At 38.4% G+C, this 15,392-nt stretch overlaps 1 protein-coding gene across 1 annotated transcript in view; it reads right to left on the reverse strand.

Moving 5' to 3' along the window:
- The window catches only part of Ccdc178 (coiled-coil domain containing 178), a 383,133-nt gene extending 368,223 nt beyond the window's left edge, over positions 1–14,910 (reverse strand). The window contains exons 1-4 of the mRNA XM_008828861.2: positions 14,862–14,910; positions 14,463–14,522; positions 12,593–12,679; positions 4,782–4,921 (exon numbers count right to left, since the gene is read on the reverse strand). Of these exons, the coding sequence (XP_008827083.1) occupies positions 4,782–4,921; positions 12,593–12,679; positions 14,463–14,522; positions 14,862–14,910 (336 nt within the window). The remainder of the gene's footprint in view (positions 1–4,781; positions 4,922–12,592; positions 12,680–14,462; positions 14,523–14,861) is intronic.
- Between the last annotated feature and the right edge of the window lie 482 nt (positions 14,911–15,392).

The following is a 15,392-nucleotide window of genomic DNA, read 5'->3' on the forward strand; positions in this document are numbered from 1 at the left end:
CAGAGCAATTACAGAAGGTTAAATCTTCCTCGTTGAGTTTAAGAAATCCCCTGAACTTCAGAAGGAACAGATGAGATAGCCAAGTAAAAACACCGAAGGGCAGACTGTAGGCAAGATGAACAAACCAGTGTTACTATTTCTAGATAAGCCAAGAGCCCAGATTACACATGCTTTAGTGAACATCAACCGTGTGATGGTGATCTACCAAGGGTGCAAAGGCTGGTTAACCAGGGAATTATGGTCCTAGAGAGAAACAAACTAAGGCAGTGGTAACTAGTAGAATCTCACAGTGGGCACATACATTAGGAATACATCCAGGAGTGAACTGCTGTAAGGTACTTAAAACCTAAACTGCACACACACACACACACACACACACACAAATGCACATCTTCAACTTTCTAGCCTGAGCAGATTACCTCATACTTACAATGTGCCCCTTTAAGAATTTCTACTTATTGGATAGCAAGTTTTGATATTAGCAAACCCTGAGGTTGTTACATCACAAACAAAACCCATAAACAACACAGACAAGAATCCTTATGTTCTCAGCTGAGTCTATCACTTACAAATACAAAAGACAATGAAAACTACACACACACACTGGAAGAGATATTTAACATGAAAACAAGAAAGGTTACTTTAGATATAACAGAAATAGTGGAATAAAATTAAGTGACTAAAAGAATAAATTCAAGACATTTCTGTAATATTAAAAATAGAAACACTTGGGAGGCAGAGGCAGGTGGATCTCTGTGAGTTCAAGGCCAGCCTGGTCTACATAGTGAGTTCCAGGACAGCTGGGGCTACCTGTCTCAAAAAGACCAAAAAAAAAAAATATATATATTAAGTACAAGGGGTTGAGGCTATTGAACTCAGTGCTAGAATGTACTCATACAAAGTGTATTTATACCTAAAATCCTCTGGGTGCCTAGAATCATGTCAGAGGAGAGCTTCAACTGAGGAATTTCCTAGATCAGGCTGCTTGTGGACATGTCCTCAGGAGACTGTCTTTATTATTAATTGCTGCAGGAGGGCCCAGCCCATTGTGGGTTGAACACATCCTTATGCAGTGGGCCTGAGCTGCTGTTGCTAAAATTCCTTCTGGGAGGAGTGCAGGGTGTCCAGGTACCTCCTCCCACTGTCCTTACAATAAAATGAGGTACAATTTCTCCAAACTACAGTTTGGGGAACTGGAGTTTATTGGACTTTCATATAGATCAGTGGGTGACGGGGTTACTTATAGAACTGTGGGCATGGGTGGGCTCCCCTCTACATTGTGGCAGGGACCCTGTGACCTCCGTGTGGCTGCCCAAGATGGCAAAGACCACCCCTCTCTCTGGCTTCCCCTGTCCCTATCCTTAGTCCTTCCCCCTCCTATGGAAAGTTCATTTGTGGTGAGCAGAGCAAGCAGGTGAATCCCAGCTTAAGAAAAAGCATCTGTCCACCGCTTGTCAGTCTAGTTTGCCAGGTGGAAGACAAGTCCGTACAACAGCTGTATTGAAAAAGGCAGCTAACCATGGCCCTCGAATGAGCGAGATAGCAGGCCAGCTAGCAAGCGGCATGACCCAAGGCTCCCGCTGCACTGCCGTGGTTTTGAGTGAGTTCCCTGGTCAGAGATAATGCTGCAGGGAACAGCAAACAATCCTGCTTCAGGTTCCTGACTTGCATTCCTGACCTGACTTACCTCAATGATAGACTGTAACCTGGAAGTTTAAGATGAAAGAAACCCCTTCCTCTCCAAGTTGCTTTTGATCATGATGTTTGTCACAGCAACAGAAAGGAAATTAGAGCACACGTTCACAAAAGAAACTCAGCGCTTTCTGAGAGACAAGTGCTCCTTTTAAATATTCCTCACAACAACAACTTACTATCTGATACTATGTTTTGCATTTTAGTTAAGTACTTTGGATTAGGCGCCATAGGAAATATATATAAAATCTTTCCATAAATATCCAGAGGAGTTAATTTTCAAAATAATAAATCCTACTAACTTTAATTTGTAAAAATATAATCAAATGGAATTTTTAGACTTATTTCTCATTTGTTTGCTAAATTTTCTTTACTTTGAGAAAATTTGGAAAACTAATAACACCAGAAGTTTCTTTTATGAAGTGATCATGGAATTTTTTTTTAATTATAGTATGTTAGTCCTAAAATAACTTTCATCCTTCAAGAAGATACCTATCTACTGGTTCACTCTTGAAATAACTCAAATATAGAAATCTAAACATCTAGTAAAGAGCTGTCATGTAAACAAAAAGGAAAACATGAAAAATGAACTTTCAGCTACCAGTTCGCAATTAGCAAAGCTTTCGATTACGTAGTCAGTAACAAAGACAAAAGCACACGTTTCTTAATTTAGAAGAAATCTGTAAGGCAAACCAGGTATGTTTTCAAAGGCAGTTGTTAGGTTTTGTCCCATAATAAATCTCCTTTCAGATAATATTTACACATATGTGATACTTATTTTCTCATAAAACATCATTTTAGTGCAGTTTTGTCTAGAGCTATATTTATGTGACATGGTTATTGTGCATAGTATGTGTTCATGTGTGTATGTATGTACATGTGAATGTGCACATGTATGTACATGCATGGGAAGGCCTGAGGTCATCATCAAATGTCTTCTTTGATTTCTTACCACCTTATTTTTTGGGACAGACTCTTTTGCTGAGCCTGGAAGTCATGGATTCAGCTAGGTTAACTGAACAATGAACTCTAAGGATTCGCCTCTCACCACCAGCCCAGCACACAGGTTAGAGACATGCTGCTGCCACTAGACTGTGACATTTGTGCTGGGGATCTGACCCCAGGTCTTCCTGCTTGTACAGTAACTACCTACTGGACCATCTTCCCAACCCCTATTTTGTATGCTTTTTATATTGACAGTGACACTGTGAAGAGAATGAAGACTTCTGTCTTTTAGGGACACAAAACTCAGGCTGAAAAGGGCTTTGAGGTCTCACAGAATGGGATTCAAGCTCCCGTTTGGGTGCTTAATTCCTATGTGATTAAATGCAGTTTATTTGCCTGGTAAATAGGACATGTTTGAGAAATACAGCTGCTCTGATGGTGTTGGGTGAACCTGCCTCATAAGAGCTGGAGAAGTAAGACTCTGTTTCAGTTTCTTATTTATTTTCCATTTATCACATTTACTGAGCATTTATTGGGTACTTAGCACTAAGCAACGTATCACACAGTAATACAAGACAAGTCAGGCTTTCTATGTAGTTATCTCATGAAATATGTACCTAAGAAAGGCTCTTGTCCTACAAAAAGCTTATTTTACAACTTCCTAAATCTAGCTAATCTTTTAGTTGGTCATTATTTATGGCATTTAGCAGTTCACAGACCCGAGACAGGGAGATGAATATATGCTCTGATACCAAAATGTGGGTGCCCTAGTTCTGCCTTGGGATCTTGAACAAGCTGCTCAGTTATTTTAAATTAGTTTCCTATGAATCAATTCATGATAACAAGAACATTTAACAGTAATTCTATGGATCTAATAGAAGTAATATAATAAACCATGGAGTCTGGCTTACCTTAGGATTTCAATAAACAGTTACCTGTCATAGAAGTTTATTAAAACATCTATGATGTTGGTTGGCTTTTTTGTTTTGTTTTGTTTGAAAGATTTTCACTCTGTATCTCTAACTGACCTCAAATTCACTATGTAGACCAGGTTGGCCTCAAACTCATAGAGATCCACTTGCCTCTGCCTCCAGCGTGGTGGGATTAAATGTGTGTGTCAGCATGCCCTGCTGTTTTCATCATTTTTAATGCTACAGGTAATTGAAGTACATAACACGTCTCTTCATTACATATTCATTAAATATTTATTAATTCTCTTCTATTTCCTTTAAATTCTCATCCAGGCCCACAAACCTATCAGCACGATGACGTGTGGAACATGTTCTTAGGAACATCTGATGGGGAGCAACACCAAAGCAAAGGGAGCAAACATGTGCCGACAGGACCACTGAACGCCATTACTGAACAGGATGTGCTTGTGTCTATGCTGGAGTCCCCTCCCACACTGGTGCTTCTGTCAGTGTCTCCCACACCCATCACTGGTCACAGAACATGTCACCTTGGACCCTGTGATGTTAAGGTTGTACTAATGCCTCTCAAAGAAGGCAACTTCCTAGACCAAGCCTTAGGAACCGACCACAAGATCTGGGTCAGAGTTGGAAACAAAAATGAAAGAAAAGAAAGGTCAGAATAACTTTATCCCTCTTTGGGGGAAGTCTGCCCCAACATCTTAACAGGCAAGAGAAGTTTGCTTTTTAGTAAGTTACGTCTAAGTCAACTTTGAAAACTTTGGAAATACTAGAGATTCAAGATGGAATTCCCTTGAGAACAGCAAAGGCAATCTTCGACAGGCTAAAGACCAAGCAAGAATTGTTAAAACTACTTTCGACAGACCTGCTAAATATTCACTTAGAAAAAATAACCCTTAAAAGGGCATACTGCCCTTTTACACTTCCCCCCAAACAGATGCGAACCTACTTAATGTGTTGTCAAGTTGGCTTATGGAAATGACTATTTAGCATGATACGTACATTAAAGAACAAGCAAGCAGGTAAGGGAAAGAAAGGTTATTGAATAAGGTCATTTTTGCCTTTTGGAGTGAGATGATCAAAACCAGGTTACACTAGCAAATTAAGCATCGAGCCAAAATTCTGAAAATTTTGTCCATTATCAAAATAATTCCCTTAAATAGCAGATCCTTGAGATGTGTAGAATTTTTATATATTTTTAAGTGCATCACATACTTTTTTCAGATGGTCCTGTATTTTGGAGTCCATATCTTCAATGTGTGAGATCACCTTGTTGACACATGGAGAAGGGATGTTCACCAAAGCACAGCTGTGACGTCGACTTGGGTAGCTGAAGTAGATGCCTTTATTTACCTCTGCAGGTGTAACAGAGAGGGCAAAGTCAGGGGTAGGTACCGAGTAGCACACAGGGTGTTCAGGACATGCAAACAAATGCTTGGCTGTATTTGTACTAATACTCTAAATACTTCTTTGATAGATATATCCAAAAATATAGAACAAATTTACCAAAACTTAAAAGGTATAATACAAACCCACATAGGAAAACTGGGTAATATAATGAATAAAAATAAGAGAAACCTAAATGAAACGTCAAGCAAAGTTAAAACGTTAATGTGGGGCTGGGGAATCGGCTCAGCAGGTAAAGCACTTGCTATGCAGGCTTGACTGAGGACCACAGTTTGGATCCCCAGAATCCATGTAAATGCTAGGCAGACTGGATAGCACCCGTAATCTCAGTGTAAGATAGACAGAGATGGGGGAATCCCCTGGAGCAGGCTGGCTGCACAAGCTGGAATCAGTGGATTCCAGAATCAGCGAAAGACAGAGCAGCAATGAACAAGGCAAAGAATGAACAAGGAAAAAACCTAGTATCAGCTTCAGGCCTCCACACACAGGTACATGCATGTGCACTCACACACAACAACACACAAAATATACAAAATATATACATGCAAAATATATTTATGTGATCCATAGCATTATCAGCTAAGCATTGGCAAAATAGGAAACCAGCTAGTCCATTATTGCAACAATCCCAAATCACCTGCAAATGACTCTGAAGTATATTCTAAATTTGCCTTTCAAAGAGAGTCCGTGTTTTCCTATGTAAATAAGGTCCATTCTTCATGCAGTGAGGGTCCTCCTGAAATCCTGCCTGGGTTTCTTCTGCTAAAAAGATCAATAAATAAAAGCAGATATCCTTCATCGCCACAATAACCTCACTTTCTAGCTTCCATTTCCGAAAATTGGAGTCTCACCTGAGGAGTGTTTGATGCTCTCACTACAGTGTTTAGGGCAGACTCATCATAAAATCTCCTCAGTCTGATGTGCCTCAGTGATTTCCATCCTGCCTTGCCCTGAATCTTGGCTAAAGGTTTCAGAAGGTCAGCGAAGTTGTCCATGAAATTCTGCCACAAAGTGCTTGCTTGCAGTTCTGTCACTCCGAGGACTCCACAGGGTGCCTGATAGTCACAGTCATGATCTTACCCAGAGGCACAGGATGTACTCAGTGAAAACAGTGCGCTGTTCCCAAGTCAGTTCGCCACAGGGAACAGAAATGTGATGTCCATGTTGTAGCCCATGTCTTCACTTAACCTGTGTTTCCCCACGCCCTCTGTGCAGTACACAAAGTAACGGGTTTCATCATGACTTTTCATTTATCATCGTGCACCCTTCACAGTCCCGTCCTGATCACCCTTCTTGTCCCTTTCATCCTCCACCGGCCTTCCTTCTCCACAGCAAACACACACACACATGCACACACACATGCACACACACACACGTGCACACACGTGCACACACACATGCACGCATACATGCACACACAAATTTATGTGCAATCAAATCTAGATTCCACATGAGTAAAAACGTGATCAGACTTTTAAATATCTTTTCAATGAAATTTTGTAACGCTCTCTAAAAGTACAGTCGTTATAAAAAGACATATCTATGATCAAAATTTTGATTCTATGCAGATGTGCTATGTATATAAATCACTAACAAAACTGACACTTTTATAACTAATACTAACATTTTTAAACACAGATAATGTTTCGGACATGTGGCCAAACTAGGCACTTTGCCTTCCTTCCTTCCTTCCTTCCTTCCTTCCTTCCTTCCTTCCTCCCTCCCTCCCTCCCTCCCTCCCTTCCTTCCTTCCTTCCTATTTAATGAGTGTTTTGTCTCCACGTATGTAAGTACACTTGTGCATGCTACACCCATGAAGGCCAGAAACGGGCATTAGATTTCCTGAAACCGAGGTTATTGATGGTTGTTAGCCACCGTGTGGGTGCTGGGAACCAAACTTAGGTCCTCTCTAAGAGCAGCCAGTGCTCTTAACTGCTGAGCTTTCTGATTAGCCCCAAGCTAAGTATTTTCAATATCATCATCATATATTATTTAATCATCACAATGATCTTACAATAATCATATTACTGTCTTGACTTCACAGATGAGAAAATTAAGGCTTGGAATAAAAAACAATCATAACAAGCCTACAGAATTGGTATGTGGAGAGCTTAGTGTGAGCTTTGCAGTATATGTTACACTATAAGTGAGAACTGAATTTTTTATGGTATGGAATTATAAATGAAACTGTCCTACAATACATTTCTCTGGGCACTTCCAATATTTCACATATTGCTAATTTTGAATATTTAATGTTCCTTCAAAATTATCAGTGTTGATATTCTGAAGTGTTGTGGTTTGCTTTAACCATATTCTGCATATAGATACTGTGCTTATTTTGGGTGTTGCAATCTGTGTTTCCTCCTTAATTCATACACAAATATACATGTTCGTCCCTGTGACAGTCAAAGGGCCAAAGATGATAAAAAGGTGAATGACATATTGATCTTCCATCCAAACATCTTGTTAAGGATATGTTGTCCTTTTCTCTAGCAATCAGAAGGTCTTGATACACATCTGGGAAGAAAGCAGCTGCCTTCTCCACAAGAACACTGGCTCTGCTTCATTCAGTGCCAGTCAGACAAGGACTGGAAGGACTCACCTCACATACTTTTTGACTGTGAAACTTTCAGCCTCATTTTGCAAATACTAATCAACTTCAACACTGCTTCTGAAAAGGATAAAGCTTTCAATCTAGCAGACGAAGTGACACAACATATTATTAAACTGACTTTTCACTAAAATCTGGAAAAGCATGCCATCATACATAGACCAAGACAGGCCTAGAATTCAGAAGTTCTTATTGATGCTTTTAGCTAATATGTGCATGGTAGGCCTTAAAACGTTTCATTTCTTTTTCATCATCTAGAGTTTAAGAGGCACTTGATACAATCCAAAGATCTCTGGACTATAGGTACCGACGCATTTTTTTCCCCTTTGGCTGGTTACTACCTGTAATTAGTCAAAACTTAAGTTTCCAGACATCAGGTCACTTGTTGATGAATGGTTGGGCTGTTGGGATCTTTTCACCCAACATTCCATAGTATAATGAATTAACAATTTTAGTTGAATATGAATTTATGTATCCCTACCTTATACAGCTTGTGTATAAACAGTCAGGACAACTAAGAATTAAATGGAGGGTAGTGTTCACCTTGATTCTAAGCATGTCCCCACCACCAGTTTTTGGATAATTTGTCTGTGGTTGGAACTAAACTTAGTGATCCTCCTGCCACAACCTCCTGAGCACAATTTCAATTACACACCAGCACACCCAGCCCTAAACTCTGATATTGCTGCTCATAATCAATGTGTAAGAGACAAGATTTTCCTGACCATAAACCAGAGTTGTGGTTTGCTGAGTCTCTCTAACTAGAAGCTTCCATTTGAGATAAAAATAAGACCTGACTGACTTTGGGGAAATGAAGTACAAATGTTGTGTTTATAAATTGTCAACCGTCCCTGCTCTGCGACTTTGATTCACCCCATCACTTCTTTCTTCTGCTTTTACTGTGAGCTTCCTTTATATCTGTTATACTGATTATTCTATCTTTTTAAAAATCTCAACACTTCAAAAAGCTTAGCTGAATATTTTTTCACTTCATTATTCATCTAATGTCTTGATCTTCTTTTCAAAGTGTGAAATAAGTTAGTGTTCTTGACTTTAAAACTGATTTCTCTCAAGACAAAGTACTTTTTATGAAGGATGGTTAAAGTATCACTTACTGACTGTACAGTGATATTTGCATTGAACCTTGCATTGTGTGGGAGGGGACACTGAATGGTAGGATAATACACACAGACTTTCAGAGCTGGCGCTGACTGGGGATGCTGCTCCAGCCTCACGCCTTACCCATCCTCATCAGTGTTTACTTACCCTCATCCCCTACAGTCTCTGAAATCTGAAGTTTCAAAACATGTAATTTTGCTTTTTTCAAGTAATCACACAGCTTCCAACAGCTTTGCCTACTACCGCCTGCATTCCTATTGCATGATCACTAGGATTTCTCTTCAAATGCACTTTACCCCGGCAGCCACAATATTCCCATGCCCGCCTCTCATCTTCAAATGAAAATTTTTGCAAAACTATTCAGATCCATCCATCTTACTTTGTTCTTTCCCCAGGAAGAATTACTTCAGACTTTTGAGGGAACAGGTTAAGCCTTTTGTTTCTCTGTATTAGATTATGTCAAATTTGTGTGCATCATATTTATCTGTTTTCTTATTTATCGCCACATGACGGTACCTTTGTATCTCATTCAAAGTGGTAATTATATGGATGTGTGTGTGTGTGCGTGTGTGCGCGTGTGTGTGCGTGTGTGGTGTGCATTTTAAAAGACATTAACTTGGATACTTGAAGAGAGGATTTCATTGTACTAAAATATTACCTTAATAAATGTGCTCTCTGAAAATAATCACTAATTGTATCCTAGTGAAAGAGAATTCAATACTTGCATAATTCTTTTTCTTTGTTAAGTCAGTTTGGCAAAATGTTGTAGGCAATGAAAATTGGGCCAGCAAGATGGCTCAGAGATAAGGGAGCTTGCCACCAGAACCGACTACCTGAGTTCACCCCCTAGGACCCGCATGGGGGAAGGAGAGTATCTCAATTCCAGCAATTTGTGCTCTGACCTCCACATACATGCTATGGCATGACCCCACATACTAAATACATAAATGTAAAAAAGAGGGTAGATAATCTCCTAAATAATGTTCCTTAACTTAACTGTATATTTCTCCACAAATGGAAGGTTGATGACGGGTTAACAATATTCCAGTACAAAATTCCTGGGTTTGTTTCTCTTTGCCTCCAATCTCTTTGGTTTTAAAAGGTCTGGTTTTATTTCAGTCAGCAAGCCAGAGGTAGTCTTGAGGCACCTACCTCATTTGTCAACCCAGTATCTTTAAACTTAACTTCATTTTTGTTTCTGTGTTTGTTTGCTTGTTTGTTTTTTGAGACAAAGCTTCATTATGTATCTTAAGCTTCTCTCAAAAGTTAACAGTAATCCTGCAACAAAGGTTATGAGCTCCAACACACCTGGTGAATTTCCCATTTTTCACTCAAGACCTTAGGTCTATCTACAGAAGCTGTCCTATTGGAATAAGCTCAATAACAAATCTTGATTTCTTTATAATAGTTTTCAAATCCTGTAATTTTCTCATAATATTTATCAACTGCCTTTCAAACTCAGTAATCTTTGGTGGGGATGGCTTTCATCTAAACTTTAACCAAAGTTAGTCTCATGTTCTGAGATGATTTAAGACTTTCTCGGCTTGTTTATAACATAAACAAGCTTATTAGGCCTTGAGCTCCTTTTGTAACCTAAACATACAGCTTTAGTCCCTCTTGACCCTGCCTTGCCCTTGACCTAGAATAATGTTTGCATGTGTGTGTGTGTGTGTGTGTGTGTGTGTGTGTGTGTGTGTGTGTGGTGAAAATATCAAGCACTACAAGCAGCAAATATTCAAATATTCTTAAGAAGTGACAGAGCATCTCATTTACACAGTAAACAACAGATGGGACTAGATGATATCTTCTGTTTACGGCTGTACATGCTGCTGTTCTGGGGCAGCAGAGACCAGAAAGGGAAACGCCTTCTCTGATAGGGGTCATTTTTCCCTTCCACGTTTCATACTGACTTAGCATTTTAATAAAGCGAGAGCAGAGGGCAGAGCTTCATGAAAACTCTGAAGGAACCAGTTCTCAGAACAGACTGGGCCCCACTCTTGGTTTGAATGGTTGCTGGGAGTCATGCTGTTTTTCTTCAGGAATTTCACTTACAGTCCTTCATAGATCCTTCCTGGATCCATCATAGACCTTGTTTTTATAAGCTTTTACCATAATAATACTCAGTTCCCACATGAATTTCATAGTCAAATAATCTTACATTGTCTTCTCAGACTTTGCAAGAAAAGAATTTAGTCATGTGACATCAGACAAGAGACTGAAAAATTAGGAAGTTCAGATTCTTGATCCTTAAATTCAAAATATTCCCCAACTGTGTCTCAATAATTTTCCACTTTATTTAAACCAACTAACTTTACATTTTTAATCCTCTCTGCACTGTGCTCAGAGTAATCTTTCTTGTGCTTTGTGCCACCATCTCCCTGTCATTTGACACATTCTGTTCTACATGCATAAATCCACTCCTTGATTTTCATGCACACATGCATCTGTTAAGATGAGATCAACTCTGTCCATACCCTTGCACGTTTCTCATAATGCCTGGAGAGTATATGAATTGGCCTTCTGTAGAACACTGAAGATACATGCTCCCATGGAATTCACATGGTGTCAAATGCCCCAGGCCATTCTGCTGATGCTCTATTTAGCATTATTTTCTGTCAAACATAAAATTGATGTGTACATTCACATTTTACTTGGCCTATAAGGTTATATAGTTCCTGCCAGGGTCACTTCTTAAATGCCTCTGAACACTAACAGAACATGGATAGTCCTAGTGTCTTGAATTAATTGGTTCATGAATCATCCATTTGCTATTTGAAAAATCTCTCCAGTCTAATTTTTGTCTATAGATGACTGTAGGCAATAAACTTTAAACCAAGATCATAAAATTACATTGAAAATTTGTATTTGACAAAAAGAAATGAAAGAACTATCATGATAATTTATTCAAATTGTATTCTGTTAAACCCACAATCCCCAGAACAGAAATTCCCAACATCAAGATTAAAAGGTGTACATTTATTCATCTGTTCCCACCTCCTTCTCCACACAATATTAAAAATAGTTGCAGAGATAAAGTTTACAGATTCTCACTACTAAACAATATCTTACTTCCAGCCTTTATAGACCCAAAATATATGTGCCATTTTTGCTTATAAAAGACATTCCCAGTCACCAGGAAATGTGTTATCTAGTGCCTGCAAGTCCTGCATAAGCAGCTTTAAAAAGATTATGAATTCATTTCTGAAATTATACGACAAATCTTACAATCCAAGATGGTCGTTAGCAGTACATTGTTGACACACTACCATTAAATATTATATTCTTAACATCTATTGTTACTCAGTTAATAACAATATGTAAGATTTATTTCTTAATAAAAATATAGATTGATGGGGCTGGAGAGATGGCTCAGTGGTTAAGAGCACTGTCTGTTCCTGCAGGAGACCGAGGTTTGAATCCCAGCACCCACATGATGGCTAACAACCATCTGTGACTCCAGTTCCAGGGGGCTCTGACACCCTCTTGTGTCCTCCACAGTCACTACACAACATGGGTGCACTCATTCGCACGTGCAGGCATACACATAAAAAATAAATAAATAAAAAAGTTTGGGGCTGGAGAGATGGCTCAGCAGTTAAGAACAGTGGTTGTTCTTGCAGAAGACCTGGGTTCGAATCCCAGCACCCACATGGCAGCTAACAACTGTCCATAACTCCAGTGCCAGGGGATCCGACAGCCTCTTCTGACCTCTGTGGGCACTGCATGACACGGGTGCACTTACCTACATGCAGGCAATGCACGCATACACATAAAATAAAAATAATAAAAATTTTAAAAGTTTTTAAAAAACATATAGATTGACATCACAGACTAGAGAGTGAACACAAACAACTTATACCATCTACTATGATTTATACATGGCCCTCACCTTCAGTATTTGTCATTTTACTTTCATGAGTTTCAGCTGCTTCCTTAGAGCGAGTGAATACTGCCCATCTTTGTAATTTGATATTTTCTTTAAAAAACAAGTGAAAATATTTCAGTATGCCATTCATACACATTTTGAAACAAGTAATGCAAGATAAACTAAAATGCTATATTATGAAACTGCTGCTTTTGAAATAAAAACAATTAAAAACAGATATTAACCAAGACCACAGTAGAATATTTTCCCATGTTTCTCTGTGTTGTACAATAGGTTTAACTCTCTCAAGAAGGTAGTCATAACAACGTGAAGCTATTACAAGTACATAGGTAGGTCATGGTGTGCTTCTAAAGAAACTAGTTCAATCCATGCTACTAAGAGAAAATAAACAGCAGGGCAGACAATCACATGTATGCTTTGCACTTTTGGTACTTTTAAGAGGTAATGTATATATTGATAAAATATTTGTGGATATGAATAAAATTTCTAGATCAAGGAAGTATTAGATGGGTCACCTTGGAGAGAGGAAATGAAGAGAAAGAGGAATCTTATCTTCCATTTTAAAATTTCTGAATTATTTCAAAATTCTCAAAGATAAAAGTATATAATTTTTTGACAAACATAAAGTTGAACTGATCTATAATATAAGCAATTCTACTCCTGAGTTTTACTCAGCATAAAGAGAATCTCATCTCAGAATACTATGATAGATTTATTCCCAGAATGTAAGCTAGGAAAAAAAAAGAGTCAAATCTGATGAAAACATAAAGAAAAGAAATTCGGTAGCTGTGTAATGGTATAAATACTAAGCAATCACAAAGAACAAGTCATTCCACTGTTAGAAAGTTCTGTAAAAGGCAAATCTAAACCAAGTCTGATACACACCTATAAACCCAGCACTTGGGATGCTAAGGCAGGATTGTCATGAATTCAAGAATAGAATGGCCTACTTAATGAGACATTGTTTCCAAACAAAACAGGAAAAAACAAGGCATAAAACTGTAATGGTAGATATTAAAGACTGACTGCTACACTTATGGGCCTTTAAGGAGCAATAATGTTTCACAGAGACTGGAATATTGGTTTCATGCATGTGTACAGTTACAAATACATTTAACTGTAAATGCAGGGTCTGAGTATTCTACAGTTTATACATTTTAAACAAAATATATTAGCTAAAGGTATTAAAACATTTTAGTGACTGCACATATACAAACACAAGATTTAAATACTTTGGGAATATTTCATTGGAATATGTTATGCAAATATACATTTTATAAAATTATAAGTAATATATATTCGAAAGCAGACTAATGTATAATAAAACATGATGAAACTAGGGTTGGAGAGATGGCTTAGCAGTTAAGGCCACTGTGTGCTCCTGCAAAGGACCCAGGTTCAATTCTCAGCAACCACATGGTGGCTAACAACCATTTGTAACTCTAGTTCCACGGGATCCGACAGCCTTTTCTGACCTCTACGGGCATTTCACAACTCGAGTACACTTACACGCATGCAGGCAATACACTCAAACACATAAAAAAAATTTAAGAAATTAAAAGATACGATGAAACAAAACTTATCCATGACAAAGTGAGGAGATCTAGATATTTCTAAAAAGTCATGAAGAATATTCATGTAAGTGTATCCACTATTCTGTAAGTATGAATTATATAAAACAATAAAGGAAATAAAAGAAATGAAGTTCACCATATGCTATCATAATGAGTATTTTTAAAGAAAAGATAAGACACATTCACCAAATTTTACAAGCACAAAGATACCTGAATTTTTCCACACTTACAATTGTGTCAAAGACAACAAATATATGACAGGAAAAAGGAGAAGAGGAAATTGAAGATATTAAGGATACCTGCAATTGTTTCAGCTCTCGCCTTCTCCCTGATAGCCTTTATTTCTAGACATGATTTACCTGCAAAATGCAAGATAAAGTATTAGTCATGCTCTGTAGTGCACTGGGCAGTTAAAGAAGAAAACAAGTACCAAAAATGGGAGCTAGAGATGAAGTGGTTGGGAGAACACATGAATGAGACACAAGAGTCACCATCACAGTCATCTTGGGAGGCTCACATGGTGGAAGGAAGAAGCTGGGGATGAGTCTTGAAGAGAGTCTCCCTTTCCCATTTTATCCCACCCGGGTACCAGTTCCTGGGATGATGCTGCCCACACTGAAGGAGGGTCGGTCTTCCCTTCCTAGTTATGTGTTTCTGGAAATGTATCACAGACACACTCAGAGATGGGCCTCATTCACCCTTTAGCAACTCCTCCTTCCAATCAATCTGACAGTTAAGATGGACCATCACAGTGAGCCAATAAGTGTGTCCAGCAAAACTGCCACTCCAGGCTATCGGCAATAGCAAAATCCTGTGAGCATTCCCAGACTGTGAGAAAAAAATTCTGTCATTTCCGGCTGCTGAACCCAATAGGAGATGACCATCATACAACAATAATCACAGGAAACTTTGACACAAATGTTGGCAGGTTAGCTTTGAATATAGTAGCTTTTTAATTAATACTAAAAAGTGTGAAAGTAAAATAGACTAACAGGCTCATGTGCTCGTGCTCTGACTAGCACATTACTGAAAAATCATGGTAGAGGTAGGGAATGTGGGAAGCATATGTAAAGCATATTAAGTATACTTTCTAAGTATGAGCTGGTAATTAAATAGCATTCCTTTAAGTCACATGTTAATGAAATGGAATGGCAGGGCCAGAAAAGCAGCCCAGCTAATGTTGGTACTAATTATAATATGGATATAATATATTCATATATTATATGATA

Source organism: Nannospalax galili, unplaced genomic scaffold (assembly GCF_000622305.1).
Source record: "Nannospalax galili isolate Female #2095 unplaced genomic scaffold, S.galili_v1.0 scaffold252, whole genome shotgun sequence".
NCBI lineage: Eukaryota > Metazoa > Chordata > Mammalia > Rodentia > Spalacidae > Nannospalax > Nannospalax galili.